Source organism: Cavia porcellus, unplaced genomic scaffold (genome assembly GCF_034190915.1).
Source record: "Cavia porcellus strain 051 isolate PalLab524CR breed Dunkin Hartley unplaced genomic scaffold, mCavPor4.1 scaffold_1, whole genome shotgun sequence".
Lineage (NCBI taxonomy): Eukaryota > Metazoa > Chordata > Mammalia > Rodentia > Caviidae > Cavia > Cavia porcellus.
In genome coordinates this window covers 49,444,632-49,457,293 of record NW_026947484.1, presented here as the reverse complement: position 1 = coordinate 49,457,293, position 12,662 = coordinate 49,444,632, and the positions used below count along the sequence as shown (strand labels likewise).

General features: G+C 54.6%; 1 protein-coding gene and 1 long non-coding RNA gene across 2 annotated transcripts; both read right to left on the bottom strand.

Annotated features, from left to right (window-relative positions):
* Positions 1-633: 633 nt before the first annotated feature.
* On the bottom strand, positions 634-9,217 carry Lgals3 (galectin 3). The gene is made up of 6 exons (XM_003471840.5): positions 9,099-9,217; positions 4,719-4,740; positions 3,795-4,100; positions 3,186-3,274; positions 1,691-1,856; positions 634-940 (listed from the first exon to the last, which is right to left on the bottom strand). The coding sequence occupies exons 2-6, from the start codon at positions 4,734-4,736 to the stop codon at positions 785-787; spliced, it is 735 nt and encodes a 244-aa protein (XP_003471888.1). The 5' UTR covers positions 4,737-4,740; positions 9,099-9,217; the 3' UTR covers positions 634-784.
* Positions 9,218-10,806: 1,589 nt separating this feature from the next.
* LOC134475923 (uncharacterized) lies at positions 10,807-11,830 on the bottom strand. Its single transcript, XR_010047240.1, has 2 exons — positions 11,461-11,830; positions 10,807-11,370 (listed from the first exon to the last, which is right to left on the bottom strand). It is a non-coding gene; the product is annotated as an uncharacterized LOC134475923 (long non-coding RNA).
* Between the last annotated feature and the right edge of the window lie 832 nt (positions 11,831-12,662).

Sequence of the window (12,662 nt, the reverse complement as noted above, 5' to 3'; positions counted from 1 at the left end):
GCTGCCAATTCAAGGCCAGCCTGGGCTACAAGTAAGACCTTGTCCCCAAAAAAAGTTGACTATGTGATTAGCAGCAGCAGTAGCCCTGCATCCACCTGGTGACCAAGGCTCCTGGCTGCATCAGGAAGTCCACAGTGATTGGCCTGTAGCACCTGGGGCTGTGCAGACCTCTAGAGGATGCCACCATGTTCCCTGTTCCTGCAGTAAAACCACCAACCCGCCTTCCTTAGCTTTCCCTGTTGCTAGGCAGCCAGAACACAGACAGGAAGTGTCCCAGGTGAACTTCCTGCTCCTCCCACTTCCACTGTGTCTCCTCCGGGGAGATCCCAGGCTATTTCTTTGCAGCATCTCCCAGTTGTGAGGAATGAACCTGGGGCCTTTCCATTAGGCCACATCCTCAACCCATTTTTATGAGACTAAGGCTAAATTCCCCAGGTTGGGCTCAAACTTGGGATCCTCCTGCCTCAGCCTCGTAGAGTGCCATGATTTACAGGTGCATGGTGTCGTGCCCTACTGCTTTCTCCTTACGTGGGCTGGCGGGAAGCCCCACTGTACTGTCAGCATTGCTCCATGTTTGCATTTCCATTGTAAATGAGTGTAAACTGCTCTAATGAAATGACCAAGGGGGAGAGGTGACTCTTAGCGTGACATTTATTAAATGAATGACTTTTGAGGAGAATATTGATGCACAAATGTAAAACTTTCCACCTGCAATGTGCCTGAAGCCTTTGAACAGGTAAGGTTTGGACTGGATCCTCTTTACTGGAGCATCTGCCCTTCCGGATTATATCATGGTGTACGACGCACTGGTGAGGGTTATGTCGCCAGAAATCCCCAGTCTGTTGATTTCCATGAAGTTTCTCACCCGGTGATTGTACTGCAGCAGGTGGGAGTCATTGACCGCCACCTTAAAGTGGTCCGGTTCCACCAGCACTTGGATCTGCAAAGCACAAACAACAGTCAGTACCGGTTCGTCACCTCCCATAGCCCCTATGGGATCCGTGTTGCAAAGCACCATGGAACACGGGACCCATCTATGTAACTTTGTCTGTCAGATTTGCAAGAGGGACCTGGGAGTGATGGTTGTAATCCCAGCACTCAGGAGGACTGTCCTGAGTTCCAGGCCAGCCTGGGACACAGTGAGTCCAAAGCCAGTCTGAACTGCATAACTGGACCCTGTCCCAAAACACCAGTAAATAAATAGAATAAATAGGGAAGTAGGGCCAGGGATGGTGGCACATCTTGTAATCCCAGCACTCAGGAGGCTGAAGCAGGAGGATCTAGGAGTTTGAGGCCACCCTGGGCTACATAGTGATTTCAAGGCCAGACTGATCTGCATAGCAAAACCCTGCCTCAAAACTACGAAGGGGGCGGGGGGGGGGGGAGGGCTGTGGGAAATACCCATTTGTTTCAGACCAGGGTAGCCTGAACTCACAATGTCCTACATTTGCTCTATCCAAAGAAAGCAACTTTCCCTGGGCATGGTACAACATGCCTATAATCCCAGCACTTGGGAGGCTGAGGCAGGAGGATCTAGGAGTTCGAGGCCAGCCTGGGCTACATAGTGATTTCAAGGCTAGGTGAACTAAGTGTCGAGACCCTGTCTCCCAAACGCTTGCAATGTGTGGGGTTTTGCAGCAATTCCCCATGGGAAGCAGACAAAACCGCTGTAAGAGTGGCTGTGGCTAACCTTGAACTGTTGGCCGAACTCAAAGGGGAAGGCCTGCTGCCGCTCCTCCCGCCCCCAGACGTTGTTCTGCTTGGTGTTGCACACAATGACTCTCCTGTTGTTCTCATTGAAGCGCGGGTTGAAGTGGAAAGCCACGTCGTTCCCGTGCTTGAAGTCCAGGGCCAGTCTGCAGGGAACCAGAGAGCAGTGAGGAAAGTGACCGGAGGGTCATAGGTTTCCCTGGGCAAATTTGATCGCAACGCACAGCAAAACATCTCGAGTGGATAGCAAAGAAGCCAGGCAATGGGTTCAAACCAGAAAATATACTGGGCCCAGTGTAACATGTGGTAAGGTGAGCCAGCAGGCTGAGGCAGGAGGCTCATCCTGAGTTAGAGGCCAGTTTGAACTACATAGTAAGACCTTGTCTCAAAAAAGAGCTTAAGGGGCTGGGAGTTTAGCTCAGTGGCATGGTGCCTGCCTGGCAAATGTGAGGTCCTGAGTTCAATTCCCAGTGCCAAAAAAAAAAAATTAAAGTCGGGTGTGGTAGCACGCCTGTATGTCCAGCATTCCAGAGGCTGAGACAGGATTATTGCAAGTTTGAGACCAGCCTGAGCTACAAAGTGAGCCCAAGGCCAGCCTGAACTGCATAGTAAGGCCTTGTCTGAAAAAGCTTAAGAAAAAAAAAAAAAAAAAACTTGCAGCACCAAGCAACAATTTTTTAGTTTACTACCATCACACATTCAGCCAAAACAGCCACGTGCTCGGACCACATCTCTAGTGCTGTTGGCACTAAGCTTCCCGTGCAGTAACACCCCCCCACCTCACCCCCCCCTCCAGGATTCTGCATGGGTTCTGTGCTGCAGTCACAGCAGGGGGACAGAGATCTGGTCACAGGTGCACACATTATATTGGTGGTGGGGGCGCAGGCAGAGAGGAATCCAGTTCACACAAGTGTTTGTCCAAGCAGGAACACTCAGCATGGCTTGGACTACTGTGCAAGAAAAGAATGCCAGTGACCGCCACAGGGGACAGGGGCCGGGGAGGGCGAGTGGCTCGGTGAGTGAAAATCATCAGATCGGGTCGGGACCTGCGCCTCGGGCGGAGGCGGCTCCCGCTGATGCACATAGAGTGACGTGACGGACCCCCAGCCTCTCCAGCGGGCTGTGCGCACGGCCGGGAGACAGAGGCATGCACTGGTCAGCGTCTCCGGGGCTAACTCCGGGACAGGGCCAGGCACGCAGGCAGCCACCTACCTAGCCGACTGTGGTCCCAGGCCTGTGCCAGCAGCGCCCCCTGCCTGCCTCAGCCAGGATGACAAAGTGCGCAGCAAAATACAGAACACGGATATGTTACTTACTGTTGAGTGGCACTTAGAAAAATGAGATAGGAACCCTAAGAACCGCGGGGTGCCCTGTGATGGCACAGCCGAGATCCTCCGGTGTAGACTTTTAAAGTCCTATTAAACAGCACGATGAGTCCCCCTCTGTACCATAACCCGTGCACAGCGCCCCCTTACCTGTCGGCATTGGGCTTCACTGTGCCCATGATGGTTATGAGCATGCGCGGCATGACTCCACCGGGCAGGGGCAGGTCATAGGGCACTGTCTGCAAAGGAACAAGGACAGGGCCGTCAGCCTGGAGTCCCGTTTGCCTGGGGGAAGAAAGTGATGTTGCCAAAGCTCCATCACGGTTCATAAGTGTGACTGTGACACAGTTGTGGTTTGGATCCCCTCGCTCGGGGCCTGCAGAGGGATGGATCCTGGACATACAGTGATAACAACAGCAAAATGACCAAGAGGAGAAGACGCTCCTTTCTGGGACCTGCCAAGGGCCGAGAGGACCCTAAGCCGCCCACATGGATGGGAATCTGCCAGGGCTCATTCTGGGCCACAGGATGGCACCAGCCTTCCTGTTCCCCTCCCCAACACCTGCTGCTCTTTAGAAGATGTGACACCTTCTTACACTAACAGTAAACACAGCTCAATACAAGCTCAGGTCCTGCAGTTGGGCTGACATGTGCCTGTGACAGGTCCCTCAGAGGTGGCCCTAGGAGCTGGGTCCCAGCCCAGGGCTCCCTGAATGTGCCCTGGGCCCCCAAGTTCACACGAGAACTGCCCCAACTTACCAGCGGTCCAGAGGGTGCACCGTAGGGAGTGGCCCCAGGGTAGGCCCCAGGTGTGGCCCCAGGGTAGGAGCCAGGCCCACTGGAGCCTGGATAGGCACCTGGTGCCTGCCCAGGATAACCGCCAGGGGCTGCCTGGCCTGGGTAGCCCCCAGAAGGCGGCTGTCCAGGGTAAGCCCCAGGAGCCTGCCCAGGGTAGGCACCAGGATAGGCAGCCCCTGGGTATCCCCCTGCCCCGGGCTGGTTCCCCCAGGCCCCAGGCCATCCTTGCTGGTTCTTGTGTCCAGGTCCAGATAAGGCATCATTGAGCTGCAAAGAAAAACAACAGCAATCACAGGATGGAAGACAAGGAGAAAACCGGCCTGGCCCACTCTACCTAAGCAGCAGCTGGAGAAATGCGGTGAATGGTGAGATTCACATCAGCATGGCTCTCTCCCACCTGACCACAGTGCTGAATTCCAAAGGCTGAAATTAAGACTTTAGAGCCACGTGGGGTGGCCCATGCCTGAGATCCTAGCACTTGGGAGGCTGAGGCAGGCAGGTCACCTGAAGATTCGTAGTAAGTTAAAGGCCCGCTTGGACTACATAGTGAAAGCATGTCTCAAAAAGTTAGACTGTGGGAAAACAAAATTAAACTGTGGAATCCCACGCTAGTGGAATTTTTATTCTCCCTTGGCCTGAGCTGGCTCTGCTCCACACACAGGCCCCAGACTTCCTCTGGGTGCTGACTGCACACACAGAGGGGTGAGGGGGCCACTGTCACCTGGTTCCTTCCCACATCTGCAGCTGGGAAAGGGCTGGAGCCCACAAACCCCCACTGAACCAGGGAGGCCAGGGCACCGCCAGTGGGGAGGGGAAAGGGAAGTGAATCCTGCAAGCTGGCCCTGCAGAAAGGGGAACATAGCTGGGAAGCCAGGAGACACTCACCGAGAAGCCGTCCGACATCCTTCTGTGGGGAGAAGAGACAAGGGGGTCACCAAGTGCTCCTATAGGGGCCCCCTTTGCGCACATGTTAGCATCCTAAAGGGCTCAGCTCTGAACCCCACAGGCACAGGCTGAGTCAATAGCACAGGACCTTAAACACCTCTAAGGAGCGGGGACGCTATCGGCCGGGCTACCCGGCCCAGAGTGACTTTGCTCATTCCAGCCTGCACCCCCCCCCCCAAAGAAGATATGTTCTATTTTGACGTCATTTTAAGAAATTACCTTGTCCCCAAGACAAGGTTGACTACTCACAGGTCCTAAAAATGTACATTTTTGGTTTTTGAGACAAGGTCTTGCTATGTAGCCCAGGCTGTCCTTGAGTTCATAGAGATCCTCAGCCTCCCAAGGGCTGGTTTTACAAGTGTACCAACACACCCGGTCTAAAAGTGTACGGTATTGACTTTTCCTATGAAATCACACCTAAGCAGAGCTCCCCTAGGGCTCAGTGGGAGCTTCCTTTACACACGCCAGCTGTTCTCACGCCTCATGGCTGTTACTGGACCTCTAAAAGCGAAGGTGGGGGCGCCTCTGCTTTGCTGCTCCTCACCAGGCAGCCTCCAGGCTGCTGGGAACCACTGGCCCCAGAAAGTGCTCTTACAGGACACCTCCCTTAAGAAACCAGAGGGGCCAGAGGTAGAGCTCAGAGGCACAGGGCCTGCCTGCCTAGCATGAGGTCCCCAGTTTGATTCCCGGCAACAACAACAACAAAAAAGTAGAGCTTTTTTTTAGGGAAACAAACTTGAACTTCAAGGTGGGAAAGAGCTCAGTGCCTTTGGCTTCCCCCCATTTTTCCCATCCCTGGACAACACCCCAGAGGCCCCACAATAACTCAGCATCTGGACTCCTCTTTTTTTTTTTTTTTTTTTACACTAGGTCTCACTGTGTAGCCCAGGCTGGCCTCAGACTCCCCACGATCCTCCTGCCTCAGCCTCTTGAGTGGTGTGGCACTGTGCTCACTGTTTTGACTTCTTTGAAATGTCCCTACTGCGTGGGGGCTTGCTGTCTGCCTCTGTCCCACGTCATCGGGGCGGGGGACCGTGTGGCTGGCCACCTAGCCTGTGCACTTCGGGAGCATGTGCACTGTCATCAGCTTCCGCCCCTCAGGTGCAGAGTTACGCACAGCCCCCCCCTCCCCCCAACGGGGCGGGGCTGAGACCTACACAGGCGCAATCCCAGGCTGGTCAGCAAGTGCGGCCCTAGGCAATGTCCCTGCCCAGGTCAGTCAAACCTGACCAGGCAGTTCCAGCGGCCTCTGGTCCTTGCTGATGAAGAAGTGTCGGTCAGCATCTGGGCAGTGGAGACTCACCCAGCTCAACCTCTACTCCCTCCCAAGCGGTCCTAAGCGACCTGAGAAGCCCAGCATAGGCCCAGCTTCCATCTACCCCACCGCAGGTCCCCTGCCAGGGGAAACAGGGACCCCAGAAAATTAATATTCCCACCCTAAGTGGGGAAACTGAGGCCCAGAGAGCTGACACAGTGACCCAAGTCTGCGGACACTCACTCGGGGCTTATCCTATCCTAATTTAAAATCCCAGGCCAGGCGTGGTCGGAAGGCTGAGATGGGAAAATCACCACGAGTTCGAGGCCAGCCTGGACTTGAGTGAGATCCTGTCTCAAACTAAACTAAAATTCTGCACTTTGGCCTTTCCAACTGCAGTCCTCTGCAAGTCTTCACTGAGAAATTACGTCTCTGGCTTATTCATCTAGAACTCCACAATACACTGAAACAGTAAACAAATTTGAAGGCGAGGTCATGTTTTTGTCCAGAAACCAGCTAAAAGCCTCACTCAACAGCCGGGAGCCATTTCCCACGTCACTTTGCTATTAATAACTACATTTTACCCAACACAGTGTACTTTTCCAAAAATTGGATGTGAATTATTTTGAGTATGTCAACTGCCAACCATGAAATCTGTTTTTGTGTGTGTGTTTTGCTTTGAGACAGGGACTCGCTATGCAGTTCAGGATGGCTTTGAACTCACTAGGTAGCCAAGGCTGGCCTCCAACTCATGATGATCCTCCTGCCTCAGCCTCCCAAGTGCTGAGACTGCAGGCGTGCACCACCATGGCTGGCCCGAGATCTCTTTTTATAACCCGCATTTCTTTGCTGTCCAGGTTCTCAAGCTCAGCTCTTTAGTTCCAGGGCTGGGAAATCTATTCACATTAATATCTTCCTGACTTGCCTGGACGTTTGCTTTTGTTCTTGTTTTGATTTTTTTAAAGATAAAGTTTACACCAGGAATATAGCTCAGTGGCACAAGTGAGATCTTGAGTTCAATTCCAGATACAAAAAAAAAAAAATGGAGTTTGTAGAGAGACACGGTGAAATGAAAACTTTTCCTCCTCTACAGATAGTAAAGGAATGAATTCCAGCCTGGTTCTTCCAGAATCAGAAAGTTTTCAAGAGCCAGGAAGAGAGAGACAGAGACAGAGAGACTCAGGTCTCCACTAGCAAGGCACTCCCAGTGGCTCTGGAGTAAGGGATTTGCACCTGAGCTGCAGCCCTGTGAGCAGGCTGGGAGCCTGGGAACGGTGGGCAGCTCCTCCCTTTCATAAAGAGCAGTCTGCACCCCACTCTGCCCTTGTCCGCTCACCTAGCAATTAATCCAGCTGCCGCGGTAGGAGGGGGGCACCGGGCCCCACGCTTGTGAATCCCTGCTCATAAAACGGCTAGCCTTGGGGTATTTCCTGGGGCCCAGGAAGCCCCTACATTCCTTGGGAACCCAGACTGGTTGCTCTACCTCCTGCTCCACAGGGAGAGATGCCAAGCGGGGAGAAAGGAGCCCCTCCTCTCCTAGGACTACCTTTCCCCACTCCCCTCCCCCTCCGCTGCAGCCAGGAAAGGAAAGCCACTTGTGCTCCTCGGGTACAGACTTTCCCCTTTGGAAAGGTCGGGGAGCAGCCGGGGAAGCGTGACCCTCGGCCAGCAGCGAGCTGGCCAACAGCACCGGGCCGGGTCTTCAGCTGCTCGAGCAGAACCGAGTAAAAACCAGTGCCGGTGCGGAGTCCGCAGCGCTACCGGCCGGCCCTGGCCCTAGAACCCCTCCCCCCGACCCCCCAAAAAAAACGATCACAGTGGAGGAGGTGGCGCAGGCGTGGCCTCGGAGTTTCAGGTCTAGGAGTCACCGTCAGTGTGAGATTCGCAAGTGACGCCCTCTGCATGCAGCACCTGCCGGGGAAAAGGAGCGCCTCCCTGGCCAGGCAGGGGGCGCCGGGTTCCCCTGGACAGCGCCGAGGCCTTCAGCAAGACCCTGTGCAGACGTGCGACACAGCAAGACTAGCAGAGCACACGTTTGGGGGCCCACCCACAAGCAGTGTCCCCTCTTCTACTGCCTACAGCTCCAGTCCTCCAAAGGACAAGGACTGCGTGCCGTCCTGGGAATGAAAGACCCTGCTTGGAAAGGATTCAAGGAATCCTTGGAAAGGAGACTTGGCTGAATGCGCGGGTACAACCCTGCAATCCCGGCTTCCTCCGGAGACTGAGGCAGGAGGATTACCTGTTGGAGCCCAGCCTGGACCACTTCGTGAGACCCAGTCTCAAAGTCAAAAAGGAAAAACTGGCCAGGGTGTAGCTCAGTGGTAGAGTGCCCCTGATAAGCAGAGGTTATCGATACAGAAAAGTTTATTATTGAACAGAAGCAGCGCACGCAGGTGGCTTAGAGTCAGGTGAGTTAGCGCCTTGCAAGTTGCTGAACTTTCTTCCCCCTCTTGCCAGCCCCGTGCCCTGGTGGTTAATTTCATCCCCAAGGTGCCCCTGAAATTCACTGAGCCCAACTCCAGGGCTGGCCGCAGGACTCTAGAAACCGTGTCACGCAGGTGCAGGCGTCCCGCCGCCCTGCATGCAATCCAGCGCCCCGAGCCACTTTCCAGACACTCCGGAGTGGACAGGCCGCGCCCGTGTCCATGACTCCGGTGTCCCCGCTCTGAGTCACTGACCACACCCGGCTCACGGGCGCCCAGATGAGTCACTGAGAGCAAAGCTCGAGCCGCTAAGTCTGCAGCAGCACCGCCCCCGCGGTGTCTTCTGCACGGTCCGCGGGTGGACGCCGCTGGCTCCTTCCAGGAGAAGGCAGTAGCGGGGGTCCCAAGAGGCCGGGCCAGGGCCGGGGTCGCGGAAGCGGCGCTCTGCGGGGCCCCGGGTCGGGACCAGGCTGCTGACCCAATTGCACTGAGCTGAGCAGAGCCTTCTCTGGGATCCTGAGCCGTCTACACCCGCGGCTCGACCTCACCGGGCGGCGGCAGGGGGTGGTCCAGGCCCCCAGCGGTGTCCCCCTCCCACCTCGTTCCCACCTTCGGGCGCTCTCCGACCCGGGCCCCTCTCACCTTGCTGTGCTGCTGCTCGGCCCGAGGTGCTGCGGGAGGGCGCAGGCAGCGCTGTGCTCAAGTACCGGGCCCAGCGCCCTCCCCTCCCCGGGGCGGGACACAGCCAACTCCCGGCCACGCCCAGGGACGCGGCCAGAGGGGAGGGCAGGGCAGGGCAGGGCAGGGCAGGGCGGGACTGGGGAGCCTGCACCCCACTCCGCGTCTCCTCGGCCTCCCAGGTGCTGGGGCTCCCCCCTGCCTTTCTGCTGACTGACCCTGACCCCGACCCAACATCGGTTCGGATTAGCGCTGAGAACGCTCAGTTCTTCAGTGTTTGCCTCCCTGGGGACCTCGGCATCCTCAGCTGTAGTGTATAATCCGTTCTCAGGCACATAGTAGGTTCTCAAGTAATGTTTGTTGAATGAATGAACGAACGAATGAATTACTTTCCAGAAAATCTGTTTTCTCCAAGAAGCGAGGATTCCCAGCGCTCAGGAGGCTGAAATAGACAAATGCAAGGCCACTAAACTACACAGGAGACTTTGTCTCAGAAAAGGAAGAAAGAAAAGACTGAAGGAGAGTCCTGTAAGACAGGAAACCTTAAACTCAAAGTACCCTTGTTAGAGGCAGCAATGGAACAAGGCAAGGTTGTGGGAAAGGTTGTTACAAGGGACCGGGATCACGGGACAACTGACATTCATTTGATCACATTTAGCTGGGTAAAAACATCGGAATGAATAAGAATATCCAAGATGGGGGAAAAAAGAATGTCCAAGATGCAATCTTTTGTTTTTGTTTTTATTAATGCATGTTTGCAGCACATAATAATTAATTCCTTGTGGAGAGTTGGTACATGTGCATAACAAGTCTTAATTCTATTTATGTAAGATGGGTTTTTGTTTTTTGTTTTTACATAGTGTTGTACATAGTGAGAGACAGTCTCTCACTATGTAGCCCAGGCTGGCCTTGAATTTGTGGCAATCCTCCTGCCCCAGCCTCTCAAGTGCTGGGATTACAGGAGTGTGCTACCATGTCTGGCTGTAAAATGGTGCTTTTAAAGTTTGCATCACAACCACAACAGCTAATATTCATCAATAACTCGTTTGGGGCCTTGTCCTTTTAAGACATACTCGTATGTGGGGTATTCTTTTTTGATTTCCATCTCAAGGACAAGAAAGTAAAGACTTTAGGAACGGAGAATAAAGATTACTGAGCTCATCACGCAGATGGGGTTGAGAGCATGTCGGGGTCTAAGGCTCCCCTTTGGAGCAGGAATGCTTACTGTTGAACACACCTAGGGGAGCCCGAGGGAAGTGGATGTAAGGACCAGCAAGGGGTGTGGAAGGCCGGGATGGGAACAGGAGGGACCACAGCACAGGCCCTGGGGGCACGGGCACCCCTGCAGCACAAGGGAGAGCAGTACGGATCACCAGTGCAGTTGCATGGGACAAAGGGGAGATGGATCCACTGTTGCCTCTGTGACACTGTGTAGAATGCAGCTCGTGCCTTCCTGGCCTCCTTGTGCCGCTGCTCCTGGTAGACTGTCCTTCCTTCCATGGCATCAGTCACCTCCAGGCCAGCCTAGAGACCTGTATGACTGCTCACTGCTGGCTTCCCGACCTGCCCTCTCTCCCTGGCTGGGCAAGCACAGCTGACAGACCCAGCAGGCTCCCTGGCCCGGTGGTTCTGAGGCTCTCACCCCTGCTTAGGTATTCCGTGCTCTTCAGAGACAGTGGGGCTGAGGGGCTGCTCCGTGGAGTGCTCTGCCCGGGTGCACAGGGCCCTGGCTCCTGGCCCCAGCCCCGTGGTGAAGAAATAAATAGAACACGTAACAAGGGGAGAATTCCATTAGTAGAAGCCAAGCCAGCAGCAAACAGAAACCTCCCCAGTGCGGTTCCCCAGGTAGCCGGCTGCAGGAACACTGACTACTTTATTTAGACCCCAGGAGCTAATCTGGAAGTGGCTCCTTGGGGAGCAGCTGTCAAACAATGAAAGCTTCAGCCCGGCTTCTGCAGGAAAAGCTAATTCTCCTCTTCACTTTCCCTCCAGCTCAGAGGGAGAGGTCTTGCTGAAGTCCTCAGCCCTTTCAAGGTGTGAGCTTTGGGAGGCCAGAGGTGATGAACACAGAGCCCTCATGAGGGGGACTGCTGGCCTTAGAAGACAGGCCCAAGCAAGATGTGTCCCTGGTCCTTACCCTTTCGAGGACACCGTGAGGAGCCACCCAGGGGGCCAGAAAACAGCTCTTCGCCAAACACCAAATCCGGCAGCCCCAGACCATGAGACGTGAATTCCGCTGTACAGAAGCCACCAGGTGTGGTTTTTACCGCAGCAGCCCAATGGGCTGATTCTGGGAAGATGTTTACTTCCCCCAACCCCTTCGTACCTGAGCACAGAATCCCAAGTGCTGACTTTCATGACCTGTCTAGAACACCGGAGAGCCTTTGCAGGGCCTGCTCCGTCAGTCTCACACAGAGAACACACTAGGTATTGTCTGGTTCCAACACGACACCTGTGCTTGCCAAAATAGCTGATGATTTTATAATGTGAGGAGAGGGAAGTCAGGTGTGGCAGCACACACTGTAATCCCAGCACTGTGAGAGGCTGAGGCAGGAGGGTCCCAAATGGGAATCCAGTCTGAGCAATTAGTAACTTAGTGAGACCTGGCCTCAACCTTCAAACCTAAAGTGACAGCAGGGCTCAGGCTGTAGCCCGATGTGCCACCCCCTGGGTGAAAGATGATTACCCTGTGGACGCCCAGAGGCTCTGCCCACAGGTGCCCTTTTGTCTCCTAGAAAAGTGCCATAAACCTTATGGCGCTGAGTCATGGGGTCCTGTGGCCAGGCGTGGTGCCCTCCCGGGGCTGGGCTCTACACCTGAGAACTGTACTGGCCAAACAGGTTTCCATGGAGACAGGGCAGAGTCACACCTTGTCTTTCTGTCCAACCTTTCAGGGACAGAATGAGCTGGACCCTGTTGCTTAGTAGGTTCCTTTCACCTGCTCACCTGGTGGCACTTTCCGTAGTCCCCACCACTTCCCTGGCCCTCCTCAGGCCGGCTCTCGATGAATTGGGGTGTGTCTGGGGTTTAGGGTTTGTCCACACGCAGTAAACCGCTCACCGTGCCCCACCCCAGCCTGTATCTATGCTTCCAAGGCAAATCAAAGGCAGTGTGGGGAGATCAAGAGAGGCTCAAGGGTAAGGTCCGCGCAGGCCTCCCAGTGCCCAGCACGGCAGGTCCAAGGCCTCTGCGGGAGGAGAAGCAGTGAAAGCCAGCAATGCATGAGAGAAGGTGATAAAAGCCAAATGAAAAAGTAAAAAGGAGAAAGAAAACAAGCTGGAAGAAGCCATCTCTCCTCTGAGTACCTCCCCATGGGCAAAAGACACTGTAAGCAGGGACAGCAGCACACTCCTATGTACAGCAGCACAACCAACTCTCAGAAGCAGCCTGTACGTCCATGAATAGATGCATGGCTAAGAAATTGTGCTCTTTATACCCAGTAGCGTACTACTCTGCCATAAACACGGATCAGCCAAAGTCATTTGTAGGGAAATGGATGCACCTTGAAACCATAATGTTGTGTGAAAT